Source organism: Artemia franciscana, chromosome 18, assembly GCF_032884065.1.
Source record: "Artemia franciscana chromosome 18, ASM3288406v1, whole genome shotgun sequence".
In the NCBI taxonomy this organism is placed as follows: domain Eukaryota; kingdom Metazoa; phylum Arthropoda; class Branchiopoda; order Anostraca; family Artemiidae; genus Artemia; species Artemia franciscana.
In genome coordinates, this window is record NC_088880.1 from 31067763 (window position 1) to 31089971 (window position 22209).

Consider the following 22209-nt stretch of genomic DNA (forward strand, 5'->3'; position numbering starts at 1 on the left):
TGGTAACAGGAATATCAGCCTGACCTGGGCATTCAGAGCAGGACATATCAACAACCTTTGTACTGTAAATATGTTTCACAAGGAAAGCCTACCTTCAGTGTCTACACCTCTTGCATCAAGCTCCACTCAAGTGCAAATCAAGTTTAAGGTCCTCCATAATTTTGTGTTTAGACTCCTTTGCTTGACTTTTTCTATTCAGCTTATCTTGGAAAATCTATCTGGCCGGGTGAACCCTGACGCATTCACACTGGATAGATGCCGCTGCTTATCCGAGCTAAAAATTGGGTCAATCCGCTTTTCTGTGAATAGTTCAAAAACGAGAAGAGTTAGAGAATTTCTGGATCGATCATTTTGTAGGACAATAAATTTCCTACAGAAGACATTAAAAAAAATACACCTCAGTCAGGCAAATTTTCAAGATGGATCAAGATTAATCCAAAAGAGAGATAAATTGTGTTAACTTTTTCGTCGAAATTTTGTGATTACAACTGAACGGCAAAAGATAAAAATGTTTTGAAAAGAGAATATGATTCTTTATTTAATTACCTTCGATCTGAGGCATAGCTGAACAATTTTGGAGTAACCTGTAATTTTTTATCGATTTTAATATAATTTTTGCCAGTTAAGATGGATTTTTAGGGAATTGGAAGAAATGTGGGTGTCGCACCCATTTGTCGACTATATAACGCCGATTTTCGTTTTCAGCATAGTCGATTGCATTAGATTGCACACTCAAACCTTCTGCTGCTTGCTGATCACCTCAATCCTTAAATATCAACATTTCTCTCGTGTGGCTCCCTGACTAAGGGATTGTTGACAAATTTTAGTGATGTCCACTGGCATAAATGTTGACAACTACTGCCTGCGATTTGTGCAAACGTGATTTGTGCAAGTGTGGGCGAAATATTTTAATGTAAGCAAAAAAGAAAATTCTCAATTTTTCTTGCTCAGTTATCAGGAAAAAAAAGTAAGAGTTCCTAAAAAACAAGTAAACTGAAAATTCGTCAAAAGTAAACAAATGCCTTTCTTTGCTTCAAATTTTTGTATTTAAATTTCTAAGCAATGCAAAGTTCAATGGTATAGAAATAATCTGTAGTGACTTAGAATTCAATAGTTAATAGTTTCTATCCAGATTTTGTAGGTTTCTAAATTTCTGCAAGACTTAACGTGAGGTGAACTAAAGTGGGTATGTTACGTGGGTAACGTGGGTATGTGGGAGGCACTAAAACAAGTTTGTAATCATTAATCTCCGGTATTTAGTTATTGAGATGTATTCTAATAATAAAATTCATTTGCTTAACTGTCAATTTTTGTTTTCTAAATTTATATGATCTGTAGGTGACATTGAGCTTCAAATATTGTTTTTTTTTTAATTTGGTTCGCGTTTTTACGAACCAGGATGGATAGTGTGATCCATAGAGAGTGTTAATCTGGCTTTTATAATTTGACTAGTCGAAACACCGTTTTCCGAACTAGGGTGGTTTCTATGGTCTATAGATGATTTTAAGCTTAATAGCCCGTCATTTCCCCAAACTCATCCACTCAAAGTTTTGAGATATTCATTTTGTTAAACGTATTTGAAAGGTCTGGAAATCATGTCTTTGAGGATGACAAACCCCCCCACAGCCATCAAAGAAAGGGTTTTTAAGTTATACCTTGGGGGCATATAAGGTTTATTATAGAAAGGGTTCACTTCGGAGGGGGTTCATTAAGTTGCTGATATGAAGTTCTAGTGTCATTGTCATTGTCGAAAGTGATCTTTTCATTGTCGAAAGTGATCGGAGTGCAACTAGCCCCTCCACGTCCATAATTTCCCCAAGTACATCCAATCAAAATTTTGAGGTAGCCATTTGCTTAGCGTAGTTGAAAGGTCCAGTAATGATGTCTTTGAAGATTACAAACCCCACCCCCACAGCTCTCAGGGAAAGGGTTGTAAGTTATGCCCCAGGGGGTATATAAGGTTTAGTATAGAAACGGTGGTCGTATAAACTTCAGAGGGGGTTCATTGGGTTTAATCAGAAACTCTAGTGCTATTTATAATAGTCATGTGATTGGAGGACAACTAGACCCCCCCCTCCATGCTGATTATTACCCCAAACACATCCAATCAAAATTCTAAGATAGCCATTTTGTTGAACATATTTTAAAGATCCAGTAAAGATTTCTTAGGGGATTAACCCTCCACCAGGATCCCCAGCCGAAGGGCTATAAGCTATACTAGTTATCCATTGTTAATATTTATGGTTTCCTGGAAGACTTCAGAGAAGGCTCATTCAGTGTAAAATCAAAAATTATAGCTCCTTTTTTTAAATACCAAGAGTGATCAGGTGGCAACCAGCCCCCCACCCTTTTTCCTAATTTTTCAGACTAAAATTTCTGGATAGCCATACATGAGTATAAAATTTGGATGTGGCTCATTCAATTGGAAGTCACAAGTCCTAGTGTCCTTCTTAACAGTCAAGCGGTACCAGGGCAACTAACCCCCCACATCTTCTTTTCCCCAAATGCACTCGATAGAATCTTTGAGATAGCCATTTTTGTCAAAATAGTCGGAGCATCATATTACAAGGCCTTCGGGAATGAAACACTCTCCCTAGAACCTGGGTGCAAGGGTTGAAAGCTATGCCCCGAAGGCATATTTTTATGGAAGGTGTGGTCGTATAAAATTTAGAGGAGGCTCATTAGTTGGAAATTTAATGTTCTAGTTCCCTTTTAAAGAGTCAAAAGGGATAGAGGGCAACTATCCCCTCCCCTAACAACCTCTTACCCAAACATATCTGATTGAAAATGTCAGAGAACCATTTTATTAAAAGTAGTCCAAAGAACAGACAAAGACACCAGGGTTGACACAACCCACCAGAGCCCTTGGGTAAGGGTTGTAAGCTGGAAATTGGAAGTTATAGTGCTTTTATTAAGAGTCAAAAGTGAATTGAGATCAACCAGACCACGGCACTACTGTCAGCCCTATTTTCAGCCCTATTTGTCAGCCCTACTGATTTTACTTTTTGCTCGTTTTGAGTTTGACTCGGTCATTTATTGTGATTTATGTTCGTATCTCTGCTCATATTTGGCTTAATGGAGCTCTTTACTTTTCATTGAAAAACTTGATTTGTGAAAAAAATGTTTAAATTAATTTAACAAAAATAACATTAAGTATCAAAATACTAAGAAATTTTTTGGAAAAAACTTCCCTGAAAAAATTAAGATATTTCATAAGTGAATTCTCACTTGCTTGTTAACGGCCATGAAGTTATCTTTTCTAAAGTTAGGATGACAACCCCTTCCTTTACCCCACTAAAATCACCTGATATTAAAATCTATAGGACATACTAAAATCAAAGTATCTTATATCTTTAAACGAGTAACTGTGGATGTATTTATTTATTTATACATAGATTTTATCTTGAAAATGGTTTCCTATTTTTTAATATTTTTTTACTTTTTTTAATTAGCACCCTGGAATTTTCAGAAAAGATGAATTGAATTCACGCCAGAATTTATTACCTCAATTGAAATTGTTTATTTGACACTTCGTGACTTAAAACTATGAAGAACGAATATATATTCTCCCTAAAAACGAAAAACTGTGTTTTTTTAAGTAAGTATGCATGCATAATGTTTTCTTGAAAATAGTTTTTAATGTTTCCAAACAGCTAAGTCAAAAGGCATGGAAAGATATCGATGTAATGATGCAAAAATGAAGCGGGAACGAGATTTGCAGATAGAAGACATGCGACAATAAGCATCACTACGAGTTTCAAATGAAAATACTGGAGAAAAAAATCTGCAGTTAGGAGAAAAGCGACAAGGGTGATCACATTGAACCGTAAATGAAATATGCGGTTAAAACAGAAGCAACAGTGAGAATCAAATTCATTCCGAAAAGAAAAAAAATCCTATTAAATGGATGATTCTTTGACGTATTAACAGGAGACAATAATGGATTTTCGCCAGAATATTTCAGATTTTGCTAGTAAATGATTAGAAAACCAAACATATACAACTCAACCTCATGTCGATTGCCAATGTTCGGTTGAGGCCCGGGCCCCCAGTACTGTTCGTTATATTTGATGTTTTCCCTCAGTTATGTTTATGTTTACCTTAACCAGGTGTGCTCAGATCAGAACTCTCTTACTTTTATTGACTTAATTTTTTTATCAACTTATTCAGTTTTGTATTTGATCGGTTCAAAGTGTTCTTCATCAAGAATACACGGGTTTGTGGAGAGAACAGTAATCATCTAGATAAGCACAATGGGGTAACGTAGTTGATTCTCACCAACATAACTTATGTTAAGAGAGCTGTACAATTACTTTTTGTCTTGATAACTTCTTCTTCTTCAGTTTAGAACAAATGGATGCCGAAATTTCAAGAGAGGGAGTTCCAACTGGAGCAAGTGGATATGGCGCAGGTACTAAGAATGTTAGCGAAATCCATGACTCTGGTATTGGGGGTATTAAACCTCCTAGTGATGCTAGTTCGCCTCCTCCTGGACTACCTACAGGAGTAGATCCAGCGCGAGAAACCAAGGAGAACATCCCAACAGGCGCAGAAGATGTATTTGAGCCAAGACCTAATCGTAAGTATACAGTGTGGCTGTTAATTATCAAGGTCGTACCCAGGATTTTTTTTTTTTTGGGGGGGGGCGGTTCAAAAGAATTGTTTCCGGGGTGTGTGTGCAAAAAACAACTTAAAAACGCATCAAAAACTTGTTTATATTCATTTTTTATGTTTTTCACGACTCAGACAAAGATTTTTTTTTTTTTGGGGGGGGGGGGTTCAAACCCCTAACCCGTTCCCTGGATACAGCCTTTTTAATTATTACGCAAGTATAAATACGTACAAGCATAATATAATAATAATAATAATTTATTCCAGAAAAAGCCCGTGGGCCATAGGAAAATTACATAACAACAAACAAACAACAAATTAACTACATTAAATTAATACTATTTAAAGAAAACGCTCCCGATGTGCCGCTGCAATCCTTACAAATCTTGCTATCCTTTTAATACTCGGGAAATTTGTCTCTTTCATTCTATCTAGGATCCATATCTCATTCAATTTTTCTTTACCATACATCTCTCGCCTCCAATCATTCAATTCGACACATTCACACGAAAAATGTATTAAACTTTCATCCTGAGATCCACACATAGGACAAGCAATAGATTCTACCTTCTCCCCTTTTCTCCCTTGATACTTTCTTTTCTCCCCAATCAAAAATCCATTTCCCCTCCAATCCAAATAAGCCTTCATATCCTCTCTACTTAACCCAACCTTCCAAAATACTTCCTCCCCCCAACTACCCTTTATCTGTCTATACAATTTTAACGACCCTGAATGATCCAGACTTGCCCACCATATCTGTATTTCTTGGTTCTTCAACCTCTCTTGTACCTCCCTTATTACTATTTCCTCCATACCCATAATCCCCTTTCCTTCATTCCACCATTCCCCTAATCCACACTTATCTAAGATATCCTTAATCTCCGTTGGCCACCCTGTTTTACTATTCTGTCTCAACGCCTCTAAGTATGCTGCCTTTGCTACCGTAAATCTCTGCATACCCAGTATCCTAACCCAATATCTCACCATGGTCACTAGCCTCATAGATCGCAGCGATGCTAGCCCTAAATCCCCCTGGATTACCAAATTACTAAACGAATCCCATAGTCCTAACATCCTCTTATAATATCTCATCATAACCACCTCAAGTTTTGGACCTTTCCGATAGCCCCAGATCTCTGCTCCATAATACATCGCCGGTACTATCTTACTTGTCCAAACTTGTTTACTTGTTTCCCGCCACTTTCACTACTAACTTCACGTACTTATACATTTCGCACAGCAACAATACGAAATAGTGAGGCAGTCCTAAAGATAACAGGTTTAACATTAACAGGTTCCTATCCACATTATCATATGCTCCTTTCAGGTGTAAAAAAGCTGCAAATAACCTCCCCCCTTTTCCTTTCCTATACTTCTCTACCATAATTCTCAAAGTAAAAATATAATCTACTGCACTATGATTTTTTCTAAACCCTACCTGAAAAGGGGATAACAGTTCCTTTACCTCCAACCACTTCCCTAATCTTGAGTCTATAACCTTGCAGAAAATCCTACTCATCACATTTCCTAAACTAATTATTCTATAATTACTATGATCCTGCCTGTTACCTTTTTTGAAAATTGGTATTCCTACTGACACATTCCACTGATCAGGCCATTTCCTTTTTTCAGTCACAAAACTGAAAACTGCTGCTAAAACTGGTGCTAGAACTGTTTTCCCCATTTTCCAAATCTTTGCTGGTATTCCATCCATCCCCGGTGCCGAAGATCCCTTCATTCCTTTTAGGCTTGCACAAACTTCCTCTACCTTGATCGGTTCTAATAGACTATAATCCTCTTGTCTTAAGGGGAAACCATTCTGCTCTCGTAGCTCCTCTGCTAAACTCCCTATACCGTCTCCATATTGCTCCCTTTTGCTAGTGTCCTGCTCCAGGTATGTTTTCCACGACTCAGCTGGAGGTATGTGTTTGTCGTTGGCCTTGAATTCCCGCCTTACTTCACTCCAAAACTGTTTTGGGTCTTTTGACAAGTGTTCCTCGCTGATCTTTATAGCCCTAATCTCTTCTACTTGTTTTTTTCTCATTTTTATTAGCCTCTTGTAGATTTTTCTCTCTGTTCGGTACTCCGATAAGTGTTTATTCATTTCCTGGTCATTTAGTGCTCCTTTCACTTTCCTGAGAAGTTGAATAAGGTTTACTTTCAGCCTCCGACAATCCTCATCAAAGAATTCGTTTGTATTTCTCACCATCTCCTTCTTATTTGATATTGTACTGCATTTCTGATATACTTCCTCTGATATTTCTTGCACGGCTTCTTCTAAATTTCCTTCTCCCAGTATATATATGCATTCCTCCGCCCTTTTCTGCATCTGTTCACTTTCCAACAATTTTTTCAAACGGTTTTCCTCCATACAATCCACCCTAATCTGCTGCTTCATTACCTTCCTACCCTTATCTTCCATCTTTCCCTCATTCCTCCAACTATATCTCTCACCCTCTACCTCATTCATCCATTTCTTCGCCTGCCCTGCCTTCATGACTACCTCTATTGGCTGATGGTCTGATCCTACAACATCCATAACATAAAAATCCAAACAATTTCCCCATAACCTCCTATCAACCATAATATAATCAATCACGCTAGGCTTCCCCGAACCAAAGCACGTAAAATCTCCCCTTTCATGATCTTTACCCACCCTTCCATTCAAAATTATCAACCGACCCTCACTATTAAAATTTATCAACTTATGGCCCCACCTATTTTTCCTCCTAGTTTCATCTTTGCTTGTCCTACCATTCGGGCATCCATTTCTTCCATACCATTCAACCATACTCTCCATTCCTGATAAACAAGGGTTGCCAAGATCCACCTGTATGTCTTCAACCTCCATACTCGTACCCGTGTAGGCGTTGAAATCACCTAGTAATACAAAAAAATGGTCACTAAACAGCTCAACATAATTAACATACTCCTCAATTGATATGTCCCATGTATATTCATTCATATAAGAACTATTTTCAGGGGGTATATATACACAGCCTATAACATACCTCTTATCCCACATGGACATTTGTACCCACACTATATTTTCTGACGCACTTAATAGACTATGGATGCTATCAAATATATCATCCCGGATCAATATCGCTATCCCCCCATAATGTCGACCATTACTCGATTTATTTCTCACTCTTTCAAAAACATTGTACCCTTCAACACTTAATGGGTTTTTCCCATCACTCCATGTTTCTACTAGTCCAACTATATCTTTCTTGTCATTATCAATACACGCTTCCTTCAACAGATTACTTAGTTTTGTCGCTGAAAACCCTTGTATATTCCAATGCACCATGCGTACTACCCTTTCACTGGAATTTTCACTATGGCCCCCCGTTTCGTATTCATCACCAACAGTTACTATAGTCCCTTGACTCGGCTGTTCTCTTGACACGCTTTCACCATCACTTGTCCTCACCTCAAGACCACTGCCCTCAATTGGTGCTTCCTGGTTGAGCACTCCCACTAATCGTGACTTTCTGATAGGCTGATTTTGATCGTCACTTGGACTTATTATCCTAGCATGGTCGCGTTTGGCCCGTGGTTCAGGCCTCCCGGGCATCTTCAAAGCAATCGTATTTTTCGGTGTAATAAATGTCGTTGTGGTTCGAATTTCCGTGTTTGGATCGTCCAATTCATTTTCATTGGCTGAAAAATATCCTTGCAAGCTGCCTGTAGATGCTGACCTGCTTCGCGTTGAAGTTTCATGGTCAAGGGACTGACGGCTCTGACCTTGAAACTTTCCCAAAGCTATCGGGACCATATCTCTAACACTCGGACCTCTTACTTCAATTATTTTCTCATCCTCAAAATCATACGTCAAGATCTTGTCCTGTAAAATTAGCCTCACCCCCCTTAATTTAGCAGGCATATTTTTTTACCTAGCCTCCGCTAGAAGTGGTTTTAGCTTATCTCGAGCCATACGCTCTCTTTCCGTGTAATCAGGGGATATATTCAACTTATGACGGCTAAATAGCCCAGAGGATCTCAACACCAAATCTCTTAGAGGCTTGCTAATAAATTTAATGACAACCGGGGGCACGCCATAATTTTTAGAACGAAGGCGGAAAATATCCTTTATGTCTCGCCTCTCTAGATCCAAATTCGGGACAATTTCATTTAAGCATGACAAAATATCTGACGCTAGACTGGGTCCTCGATGTTTTGGGTCAAAATTGTATATAATCAAATTCATGTTCTTCAATTCTTTTTCAAGAAAATCTATCTTGGACTGGGTTTTCCGCAAATCTTTATTAACAGTCGAGCAGCTTAATGCCATTCCAGCTATCTCCGATTTAATTGCTCTGTTCGTTTCCTCTACCTTGCAAGAAAATTCCGAAAAAATCGTCTTTAGGCCTTCAATTCCCTCAGCCGAAACCTCTATTTTATTTACTGAGGCTCTTAGACTTTGCATCTCCTTTATCAGTTGTTTTATACCTTCATCGCTCATCTTAGTGTATTAAATATTATGCCAAAAGCTTACCTTCGATATGCCTTTCTTATTTACCCTCGTACCGGCCTTCGAGCTTTTCTCAAAAATTTTGTCTTTAGTGGCCGACAAAAACCAGATAAATCCAACTATATCCAAAGGCAATCGTTGCGCAATGAAATAACTATCCAAAAAGTTGAAAACTGGCCAAACAATAAAACTAGTTTAGATCTATATAGGTCAAAGACTGGATCAATGCTGTAATAATAATAACTATAATTTATGAATATATTTTATGAATCTATAATACCTATAATTTATATGTAACTACATTACATTCATTGTAATTACATATAAAATTTAATTGTTATTGTAATCATAATTATTAACAGCTCGATTATACTTTTCCAAACCTCTTTGATTTAGGAGTCTCACTTATGGCAAGGTGCTACATTCTTTAATGATTGTAATGCTTCTAATGATTCTAATTCGACTAGTAAAAGTAAGTATGTTTCTCAGTTAACTGGTTCTGCCTACTCTAAACGGGATGGTATTTTCTCTGTGCTTCACCTTAACATTTAGGGACTTTGCTCGTCTTTTTGATGAGCTGAAACGTATCGTTAGTAGTGTAACTCCTGATGTTATTGGATTATGTGAAAATTTCCTGGATTCAAATAAGGATATACTTTTAGATATTCCAGGATATAGGATGGAGAGGCTGAACAGGAAATAGATTGCTAGAGGTGGCCTTGCCCTTAATATTGGTGATCGCCTTACATACAATATCCGAAGTGATTTGAGCAGAAATGAAGAAGGAATCTTTAAATAGCTTTTTATTGAGATTAAGTCAGTGTGTAAGGATTTAGCTGTGGGTTTGGTTTACAGGTTCCCTAGTGAATCTATTCCTTCGCTTATGGAAATTCTGGAAGAGGTTTTGGACTCAGTCCAAAAGCATCCCTGTGAACTAATCCTTATGGGCGATTTCAACCTCAGCCTGCTGGATCGAATTCGTCTTCAGCTATACATTTTTTGTCGATGATGCTCTCTCTTCGGGAACTTTTCCTTCAGTTTGTGTACCAAGCCGAGTTACTAACACGCATGCGTCTCTAATTGATAATATTCTTTCGTCATTAGATGTCTTAGACAATTTGGTGCTGGTTAGTGATATTTCTGATCATGTCCCCGCTATTTCCCAATACAAGAGTGCTGATCAAGGGTAGCGTATAGCTTCAACATTTAATCTCCCGTCTTTCCGTTTTGGTGATACTGACCTGAGTCTACTTAATTATCGTCTGACTGATCAGCCACGGGATAGTTTGGTTTCTGAATCGGGTTTTAACCGATCTTTTTATTTCTTTTATGATGTAATGAAATATGGTATCCTGGAAGTTTGCCAACAGGGTCCAGCGCCCCATAATTCGAAAAGGATAGCATCGATGAATTCATGGATGACTTCAGGTCTCAATAAAAGCTGAAAAAGGAAAAACTATTTGTGGAAGCTTTTACAAGGTTTCACCATCTGTAGTTCATTATCAACGGTTCAGGCCTATAGGAGTATATATAATTCTCTGTGTTGGATGGCTAAGTTTCAGTATTATCATAGAAAATTTTCTGAATGTGGAGGGGTGCTAGAGAGACATGTTAATTAATTAATTCAATTCCTAGGCCTACTCCCCCTCTGCCTTCAGTTCCAACAACGCTGATAATCGATGGTAAAACCGTCCAAGGAGAATAAGATGTTCAGCTAGAGTTTACCTCTTATTTTGCTAAAATAGGGAAGACAACTGCTTCCTCTGCAAGCTCTGCAACTTCTCGTGCGATTGAAAGATGGTATCCTGGAAGTTTGCCATCAGGATCCAGCGCCCCATACTTCGAAAAGGATAGCACTGCCGAATTCATGGATGACTTCAGGTCTCAATAAAAGCTGGAAAAGGAAAAATTATTTGTGGAAGCTTAACAACGTTTCAGCATCTGTAGCTCATCGTCAACGGTTCAGGCCTATAGGAGTATATTTAATTCTCTGTGTTGGATGGCTAAGTCTCAGTATTATCATAGGAAATTTTTTGAATGTGGAAGGGTGTTAGAAAGACATGGTAATTAATTAATTCCATTCTTAGGCCTGCTCCCCATCTGCCTTCAGTTCCAGCAACGCTGATAATCAACGGTAAAACCGTCCAAGGAGAATAAGATGTTCAGCTAGAGGTTACCTCGCATTTTTCTTATATAGGGAAGACAACTGCTTCCTCTCCAAGCTCTGCAACTTCTCGTTGCGATTTCAGAGCCTACCTTAGACCCTCATGTTTAAAGTCAATGATCTTGTACTCTGTTTCTGAGTTTAAGGTAGCTCGTATCGGGAATACTCTAAAGATCATCGTCTTCAGGGCCAGACGGAATTCCTACAAGGGTTATCCATGCCATTCTGCCAGCTATTCTGTCACCATTGACTAAGCTTATCAATTTGTCTTCCAAGATAGGGATTTTCCCTGAATCTTTCAAGCAACCTAAAGTTATAGTGCTGTATAAAGGTGGTTCTCGGAGTGATCCTGCTAATTATAGGCCATTTTCTCTCCCATCTGTTTTCAGAAAAAAATTTGAGAAGGCTATGCTATCCAGGCTTCTTAGTTTTTTGGATGCAAAAGAATTTTTTCATGATTTCCATTTTGGATTCGGAGAGAATCCAAAATGGATTCGGATTCGGGTTGGCATCCTCCTTGATGAGAACCTTTCATTTATAAACCCTATAGCCATGATTCGGGTTAAGGTCTCGCGGAGTTTGGGTATCTTCCGAAAACTTAGACACACATTTCCTGGATTTATTTTGAAGCTTCTTTTTTTCAGCCTTGTCCAGTTATGTTTCTTATTGCCCCTTTGTATGGATGTCTACTTTTCCGTCTACACTGCGGTCAATTTCTGTCGTGCATAACAAAGCATTGCGTCTGGCTATGGACACCAGCTGCTTCTCACCAACACCGCTCTTAAGCTTACAGTCTATTTCCATCATTTCTTGTGCTTCTTTTGTCTTTCATCAGCTTCACGGCAATGTTCCAAAACCTCTTCAAAGAGCCCCGTGTTCATTTCTGATACATCTCCATATAGCCTTCTTCATATAATATCTGTTCTTCATGCAATATCTGCATTCCGCCTACCCCTACTATTCGATTCTTGCTTGTCAAGTCCTCGTTGCTTGTCAACAGGTCTAGAATTCACTGTCTTCTTCACTACAGAGATGCCACTCGTTTGGGTTTTTAAAAGGATTCTTAAAGGACCGTTTAGTAAAGAATCAAACAGAATAGCATTTTGCTTTTATTTTCCTTTTCCTCCGAGTAGTTAATGTCCCCTGAGTGTTTGTTTCATGGTGTATGGTTGTCTCCTTTGCACTTCGACTCCCAGATCTCAGGTATGTTCTCTTTTTAACCTTATATGTTATTTGTCTATTGTTCTTTTTTTTGGGTTGTTGCTCTATTTTATTTTTCTTTTTTTGTTTTTTTTGTATCCCCTTGTATCCTTACAACCTAGAGTTCGAACCCGAATTCTTCCTACCTAGCTGTAAGTGTATCATCTAAATGCTAAAATATGCTTTACTTGACGAAGCTTCGTTTGATTTGAGAATGAAACCGTTCTCTGAGAATCAGTGCACTCTATATTGTGGGCAATTCATTTGCCTTGTATATATAATTTACGAAGTATATTTTCGGTCAACTGACTAGAACTCACAACATTTTTAGCACAATTACCAATACCAATGGTATTGGTAATTACCAAAAATTGGTAATTACACAATTACCAAAAAGATTACCAATACTATCAACAACTGTCGCGTCAAAAAATAAACTAAAATAACAAAAAAACAACTGCTCAAAATTCTTTTTGACTGAATCACAGTTCGTAGTAACAAACTGTAAATAAGGAGTGATTCACCCCAATAGCAACTGGAACTAAAAAAGGAATTTAGATAACAATTATTGCGTCAAACGAATAACCTTTTTATCCTGATTACAAATAAATATATTTCTTCAAGTTTAATGCTACCCATCAAAGGTTACGAGCCTAAGAAAAGCTGCCTGCTTTTCGAATAAGGGGGAAAACATCCCCAAAGAGTCAAATAATTAAGTTATGAGATTCAGCATAAGAGGGAACCCTTCTGTAGAGGTTTCAAACTCCTATTCACAAAAATTTGCATTTTTGTATTTTGGCCAGAACAAAGATTCCGGATGCGTGTCTAATTTTTTCTTTTTTTTGTTTTCCCCACTGGCCAATCGTTTCAAACCAGTAGTCCTATAAAGTTTAAAAAGCAGTCCTCCAAAAGGAAAGTTAAAAATTCTAGTGCCCTGTTTAAGTGACCAAAAGGGTTGGAAAGCAACTGGCCTCCTCCCCCCCCCTTTCCCCCAATGGCACCCGCTTGAAATTCTGACGTAAATAATTGATTCAGCATAGTCGAAAAATCCAACTACTATGCCTATGGGGATGATATAGTCCCCCACGTCCCTTGGGGAAGGGCTGTAAGTCATGCAATTTTTCATTGTTTACATGTAGTATTTGCTATTGGAAAGTATTCGGATATTTGTCAGGAGGGGGTATTTTCTGCAGGGGGAGGGATTTTTCATAGGCAGAATTTTCTGTGGGGAGGAAGATTTCTGGCTCGATTTTTGCAGGAGGAATTTTACACGAGGGAGTTGGGAATTTTTCCGACATGATTTGAAAAATCGTCAGAAATTTTTTTCAAATAAAAGTAAGAAGCAAAATTTAAACTTAAATTTTGAACAGAAACTATTCCGTATATGAGGGTGCTACCTCTTCCTTATGCCTTGCTCTTTACGCTAAAGTCTGACTTTTTGTCCTTGTTCTTCAAGAATAAATAAAAAAAGTTTTTTTTTAACTGAAAGTAAGGTGAAAAATTAAAACTTAAAACGAACAGAAATCATTGCGTATATAAGGGAGTTTGCCCCTTCTTAATACCTCACCCTTCAAGTCAAAGTTTTTTAGTACTTTTAAAAAAGTTTCATATTGTTCTAGTTAAACAACCCTGGCGTACCAGGAATCGCTCTTAAAGAATTGAGACAAAAATTCAAAACTAGTGTAAAGAGCGAGGTATTAAGAAAGGGCATCCCCCCCAAAACATGTAATAATTTCTACTTATTTTAGGTTTTAATGTTGCTCCTTATTTTCAGTTGAAAACGATAGTTTTTTAATTTGATTTCTGATCTTTTTTTAAATAATACCGCATAGGAGCCGTAATGTCCGGCTCTCCCTCCACGGAAAGATCCTCTAGGCAGTTTAATCACAGTGGATTTTTACATCGGACAATTACCATCAATATCTTCAAATGTAAAATTGAGTCAGCAAAGAGAAAGCAAGACAAATCGAAGAATTTGTGCAGGGATTTTGGCAAATTCCTCCAGTATAAAATTTCTCTGGAAAAGTTCCCCCTCGGAAAACTTCCCTCCCCATGGAAATTATCCCTGTGGCAAGTGCCCTAAGTATAAAATTCACCTCCTTCCCCTCCAACCGAAATATGTGGATATACTTCCCAGCAACAAATACTATTGCCTACGAAAACAATGGGTAAATTTCATAGCTTAGACCTTTCCAAAGGGGTTGTGGAGAGTCACGCTTTGCCTAAAGGCATAGTTTATGGACCTTTGAACTATTCTGAACAAAGTGACTACCTCAGTATTTTGATCAGACGACTTTGGTGAGAAAAAAGGCGTGGTAGCTGCTCTCCAATCTTTTTGGTAGCCTAAAAAGGACACTAGAACTTTTAAGATCTTTCTTTTGGCAAAAAATACAAATTCGCACATTTTTGTAGACGAGAGCTAAAAACTACATCAGGTTTTTTTTTAATCTAATGTCATTAAGATTCCTTCACTTTTAGTGGATGTTTCCTCATTTTTCAAAAATCAGGCGAATTTCAGGCTCTTACCCTTTGATGGGTAACACTAGACTAAACGAATTGTATATATTTGAAGAGTTTTGGATAACATTGAGCCGCGTCACTCCTTACTTACAATTTGTTACCACGAGCTGTTTGACAACTCTTGAAACACAAGGACCGTTGAATTTGAATGATGGTACTAGCGAGTGTTGAGTAAGGGGCAGCCCCCTCATCTAAGGGATAATTTCTGTTCACTTTAAGTTTTAATGCTGCTCAATACTTTCAGTTGAAAAATATTGTTTTTTCTTTAAATTGCATAAAGTACTGAGCCTTTTTACTTGTTTCAACGAATGGTCAAAGAAAAGTGGTTGGAACATGGTTCTTGGAAAAAGAAAGCGGATCTAGAGCAAAATCTTGGGGGGAGTGTGATAAGGGCACCAATAATTGAACAAATTGATAAATTTATTTTTAAAAATGTAAAGAAAGAAACGGATTGAGTGTGCCAGAAAAATCTTGGGCGTCGGTGTCCCACCTGGATCCGCCCTTGGAAAAGAGCCAAAGCTGTGTAGTGACGGTCTTAAAGAATCACTCAGCAAGACTTCACGTTTTCCAAAGAGAGAAGAAACATGATATAGTTACTGGGATGGTGTCCTCATTTGGAAGCCAATTTTTCTGGTGAACGACTATTAACATAAAACAGAAAGAATGTAACAATAATTTTGAAGATTCTCCAGTCAAAATTTCTCTTTTCTTATGAGAAGGTGTTAAAAATTGGAAGATGCCAACCAATCAATCATTTTATTAATCGTAAATTCATACCTCATAGCCAATTTCATAGTGCCTTTTTCTCCTTAACGCTTTACATCTTACTAGTAATTATAAAATTTCTCATTTCGTTCCATCCTTGTTGATACTCATTCCGTATCCCCGTGCATGAGGTCATATTTCCTTACTTGCAAATGTATTGGGAATCAACAATAGACAAATAAAAAAAAACATGTTCCCCTTTGTCCCTGAAGATGAGCAGGCTGTACGATCTTTATTGCAATATAGTCGTGGAAACAAGTTCGCTTATCCTCAAACGCATATCACAAACCTCAAATCCCGCATAAATATGAAAGTTCTTGCCGTTTCCTACTTATAAGTCTCGATGATAGAGGAAAAATCACTAAACTGAGACTATGAAATCTACTAGTGTCTTGACCGTTAAGGTCCACCGTCTAATCTTCTATTCAAAATGAATCTGAATACTTTCAAGCAAAAGATGGAAAAGAGGCACACGCCTGTGAGCCGCTGGAGAGGTTTTGGACCCATGTTGGCCTGCAATCGTACAGATTGAGAATCCTTGCTAGATTATGGCTCAGATATGGCGAACCATGCCTGCCTTTCTGCTAAAATTTGGAATAGAAGGGTCTGTTCAATAGAGGTGTTACCAGATTCCCTTTCTGCTAAAGTGGACAGTGAGAAAAGATTTTCTATCTCAGAGTTAGCTATTCGTACACGGAATCAGGATTAGATCACCGGTCTCTCCTTTTAGGTCCTAGTTGGTTTGTGCATCGGATTTAGACTTGGCTCATTTTTACAGAGAGTCATTATCCAGATTCCCCCCCCCCCAATACTTACGTCAATGCTGAAGATGTCAGCCCCTCAAAACTGTCGGAACGGTATGTCTCATAAAAAGTTTTGTCTGAAGAAAGGATGATGTATACTTTTACAAGCTTGTCAAGGATGATCAATCAGTGCTAGAAAAGATCAGAAGTTGCATTTTCTTGCCACAGGTCAACCTGGTAATAACAGCTTAATTAAGGTGAACTAAAGGAAGGAGCAAACGATAAGGCTCAATTACTTTACCAATGAGTGGAATGTTAAAGCTTAAGAGATACTTGTGATGCTATTCATCTGCCTCGGTCCTTGGCTTAGAAAGTTAAACAATAATCTCAGCAATCTCAGCCGAAAACAGGAATCGGATGGATTAAGTAACAGGAGATGGCAGCACCTTCGGCCATCGAAAAGTACTCCTGTTTCGGATATCTAATCCCAACCCCAAATTATTATAAGAGGGAAAATTGGTGATGAGGCTAAAGAACCGTCGCGCATCCTAAGGACTTTTAGATTTCGATTTAACTCAATTTGAAACTAGCATCTTCCTGCTTGCCAACTGGAATACCTCCTGCTTGCCAGCCGGAATAGAGTTTTTCAATCACAAGTAGAAACGTTGCTCGAAGAACCAAAGGAAAAAAAAGAAGCAGAACAAGTCTTCAACAAAGACTGCAATACGTCTCTTCAACTCGTAAACTGTGGGTTTTGGCTTAAACAAAAGTGAAAACACTTCTTTGGACACTACCAAGAATTATTTGTAGCTTTCCAAAATCCATTGTCATATTTATCAATCCACTCCAAATTCCATCTTTCAGGAGAAACCACGAAGGCTAGACCCTTTCCACTTTCTTGCAACAAACTGAAATGGGTGGCACAGGGGAAAAGAACAACACAAACTAAATGTATGGCTTCTGCAGCCATTTAATGTCATACTTAGCATAATTTATAATTTATTACAAGATATAATTCTATTTAAACACTGATAATGAATAATATTAAACTTTCTTTCAGCCGCTGAAGACGAAGAAAAGCCAACTATTAATCCAGCATCTAGCTTTATGGAAACAGGAGGTCCAGAATTTTTCACTGGAGGTCTGGATCCTACATCCGCTCCTGTTCAAGGTTTGTATCCTTGTTTTATTTTTTTATAGTCTTTTTTATTACCGTTTGAGCAATGTATTTTATATCTTATGAATCGTATTTCACGGTTGAGAAATTTATGAACTGTAGAATACAACTGCAAATACTAAACTTCTATACGTAAACGATTTCTCAGGCCACATTGCCTTTCTCTTTACTTTAAGATGGAATGAAAATTCTGAAAAACTCACAAATTTTTATAAGAATCCAAAAAGTTTAACTTCTTATGTACAGAAAAAAAAATATAAAAAATAAGAAAGAAAGAGAGCTTAAACAGATTAAAGTATCCACAAAAAGGTGAAAAAAAAAACACAAAAGACTATACAGGAAAAAAAAACAATGTGTTTTTGTTTTATTTTTGTTTAAACGCTGCTGTCAATCTGTCTGTTGTCAATCACTGTTATCTATTTAGACGCTGTTATCATGTAGTCAATCTAAGATATTTTTGTCGCAGATATTTTTATATTGTCGTAGGATAAATTTTCTCTTCAAGCAGTTTGATGATACGTACCTTATAGGCGTTTTTACAATAATCTATTTTGTATAAAAAAAACTGTATTAATTGGCAGTATACAAACCAGTGTTATAGTAAGTGCACTAAACCATACAAACGATAATTTTTTTCCAATTTATTTTGATAGTGTAAGCAAGTTGGTTCTGGAAAAAAAAATTCTTAGACTAAGATATGTATTAGAAATAATTAATATACAGGTTATTTAGTAGAAACATTCAACCCCTCTACCCTCTTTCGAATGTACTTAGTAGTTGTTGCCTACAGGTCACCCTCCATGACAGAACTGAAAAATGTTTAAAAGTCTTAAATTCATATGGAAAACCAATAAACCCAACAAAAGCTGAAAACCCATCGTCATCAAAGATTACCAGTATTTGACAGCCAAATACTACCCCGAAACGTGCAACTTATGTAAGCCCTGATGACGCAAAACTTGAGGGTGATAAAAAAAAAAAATCCGGGATGACAAGTCAGCCATGATGTTGTGATATAATTTTATAAAATTAGTTTAGTGCTCTAAACAAGGAAAGTTTTTGATATGATTTAGCTACCCAAATGGGGAAGCTTAACTTCTTTTTTTGTAATCCATATTTATGTTTTTAATGGTAGCTCTAGTGGCATCAATTCATGCGAATTTAGGGGGGGGGACAAGTAATTGTTTCGGTTTTCTAATGAAGATATATCAAGTCAATTTGAGCAGCTTCCTGACACGCCTACCAATTTTCATCGTCCTAGCACGTCCAGAAAAACCAAACTCGCCAAATCACTGAACCCCTCCCCCCAACTCCCCCAAAAGAGTGAATCCAGTACGGTTACGTCAATCACGTATCAAGGACATTTGCTTATTCTATCCACCAAACTTCATCCCTATTCCTCCACTCCAAGCGTTTTCCAAGATACCCCCCTCCAAATCCCCCCAATGTCAACAGATCTGTTCACGATTTGAAATAAGAGCTCTGACACATGAATTCCTTCTAAATATCAAATTTCATTAAGATCCGGTCACCCGTTTTCAAGTTAGAAATACCTCAATTTTTCTAATTTTTTCCAGATTAACACCCCCCAGCTCTTCCAAAGAGAACGGATCCGTTCCAATTATGTCAATCACGTATCTAGAACTTGCGTGCTTATTCTTCCCATCAAGTTTCATCCCGATCTCCCCACTCTAAGCGTTTTCCAAGATTTCTGTTTCCCTCCTCCAATCCCCTATGTCCCCGGATCCAATTCGAGTCGAAAATGGAGCATCTGAGACATAAGATCCTTCTATATATATCAAGTTCCATTAAGATCCGATCACCTATTCGTAAGATAAAATACCCCAATTTTCACGTTTTCCAAGAATTTCGGTTTCTCCCTCCAACTCCCCCCAATGTCACAGGATCTGGTCGGATTTTAAATCGAGAGATTTAAAGCACAAGATCCTTCTTGTGCTCCCCTCCCCAACTCCACCAAAGACAGCAGATCCGGTTCGGTTATGCCAGTCACGCATCTTAGACAGGTTTTTATTCTTCCTATCCAGTTTCATCCTGATCTCTCCGCGTTAAGTATTTTCTAAGATTTTCGGCCCCCCCCCCAACTACCACCCCCAATGACGCTGTATCCGGTTGAGATTTAAAATAAGAGATCTGAGGTATGAGGTATTCTAAATATGAAGTTTCATGAAGATCCGATCACTCCTCCGTAAGTTAAAAATACGTCATTTTTCCTAATTTTTCAGAATTAACCCCCCCCCCCCCGAATAGAGCGGATCCATTCCAATTATGTCAATCACGTAACCTAAGACTTCTGGTTATTTTTCCCACCAAGTTTAACGTTTTCCATAATTTTAGGTTCCCCCCTCCAGACTCCCCCAACGTCTCCAGATCCGGTCCGGATTTAAAAAAAGAGCTTTGAGACACGATATCCTTCTAAATATCAAATTTCATTGAGATCCGATCACACGTTCGTAAGTTAAAAATACTTCATTTTTTTCTATTTTGATGGTCAAATTGGGAAAATGACTGTTTCTAATTTAATCTGGTCTTGTCCTTGATACGCCTGCCAGATTCCATCTCCCTAGCTTACCTTGAAGTGCCTAAAGTAGCAAAACCGGGACCGACAGACCGACAGACAGACAGACCGACAGAATTTGCGATTGCTATATGTCACTTGATTAATACCAAGTGCCATAAAAACCCCTTCAGATGTGCCTGATTTGCCTTTTGAGCCTTAAAAAGTACCCATGGAGACTGCCTGAAAAAAAGCACAGGCGAATTTACCTGATAAAGCTATAATGAAGACACGACCTAAAACACAGCTATCCGTTCCAAAGCGTAGGACATTTTTTGAGACAAATTTTTTGGTGCAATTTGTAATTGGAGGTGTGATATACCCACTAGGGTACTTGAATCATTCAGTTTTGAAAGTCCTTCCATAATTCCAGTTCAAAAAAGGTGCAACACAATTACCTTCAGTCAGGACCTTAATTTTAGGACAGGGACAAGAATCAGGGTTTTTTTAGTAGTCAAAAACAAGTTTTTTGTCTCCAATATTGAAGTACAATCACAAAAGAAGACTATCCTAATAATACACACTGTCAACAAAGGTCAGGCGTGAGGCAGAAAAGGTGCCAAAGCTACCATTTGCCCGTGATTGGTCATGTCAGTGGCAGATTGCTGAGATTTGCTTCAAACCTAAACAGGTACTTGTAGCTAAAGACAGTCCAAGAATTTTTTATATTGCTAATCTTCATAGGCCGAGCGCATGTATGCTTCAAAGTTTCATACTACTGGAATCACAGCTTGTGAAACCTGCTGCCTGGTAGTAGCGGTGTTGTCAATTCACAATAATTTTGAGGGGACAAAATTACATTTTGAAAATTGGGGGGGGGGTGAAATTTATCGTTTACTTATTTCCTTTTCTATGAAAGTACAAAAAAGCATTTCTCAGTGAAAATCTCCCCTTTAAAGGTAGGTTTCAAAATCTCGTGGAGGAGGAACTAGTAGTAGTACATAAGTAAAAAAGTAAGTAAGTAAGACGGCACTAGACCCTTAAGGTCCAAACCGGTGGTGCTGATCTCTGTTTCATGGCCCTTCAGCCAGGAAGTGCAATGGGGGGGCTAGGGGCCAACCATCCTGTGCTTTCACACACCCTTTTTGCAGACCTTCCCCAGATTTCTCCAGGTACCCATTTAGAGCTGGGTCGACTCTGGCTGAGCTTACAGAGTCACGCCACTGACCCCCGTCCCAAACTAAATAACTGGTCACAACTGGGATGGTAGTACATGCTCTCCTCTCTGTAAGAGACGTCACTGTGTAGCTCCCGGACCGAAATAGCAAATAGATTAAGATATATTGGGGAAATATATATGAATATATGTGTGTTTTCTGCATTTCAGGAAATTTCAAGACCCACTCTACGTACAACGATATTCCCGTCCCATACGGAAACCCTTCAGCAGCTCTCCCTCCTGAAACTTCTCACACATTAATAGCCCCAGTGCTAGAAAGCTTAAACCAGGCTGGAGCCCCCAACGCTCATATACAACATGTGGAGCAAGTAATATATTCAGCAGACGGAGTGCCCGGCATTGGCCACGTTGAAGGTACAATTGAGCGATTAACTACGGTAGACCAAACCCCAAATATGCCTCCAAGGATACAATCTGGTTTTGTTAAACCTGCGGAAGAAGCTTCAAACGGACAAAAATCGAGCATGCGCAGTGAATAGCTTATTTTATTCTTCGTTTATTTTATCATTTTTGAACATTATAACCTGTATACAATTAGTAACTTTATTATTATTTTTTACATTTTATTCCTTAGCTTACGAACTACTTATGTATTGATACCAGAACTAAATTATTTCTATACCAAAAATCGTAATTTCCTTAACGAAAATTGTTTGGTGCCCTGATAAGATTAAAAAGAGAAAAAAAGGTTTTAAATTAACATTTTAACATCCGTTTTTGCGCCTTTTTTGGGGGTATTACAATTTGCATTTATCGTCTCTTTCTCATGTTCTTTTCACTTATTGTTATAGTCTAAT

General features: G+C 38.0%; 1 protein-coding gene across 4 annotated transcripts in view; it reads left to right on the forward strand.

Annotated features, from left to right (window-relative positions):
- The window catches only part of LOC136038866 (uncharacterized), a 51278-nt gene extending 29325 nt beyond the window's left edge, over positions 1-21953 (forward strand). For all 4 annotated transcript variants that reach the window (XM_065722320.1, XM_065722323.1, XM_065722321.1 and 1 more), the window contains 3 exons: positions 4344-4579; positions 17541-17651; positions 21560-21953. In XM_065722320.1, the coding sequence (XP_065578392.1) occupies positions 4344-4579; positions 17541-17651; positions 21560-21891 (679 nt within the window). In that variant the 3' untranslated portion in view covers positions 21892-21953. The remainder of the gene's footprint in view (positions 1-4343; positions 4580-17540; positions 17652-21559) is intronic.
- The last annotated feature ends 256 nt before the right edge of the window (positions 21954-22209 follow it).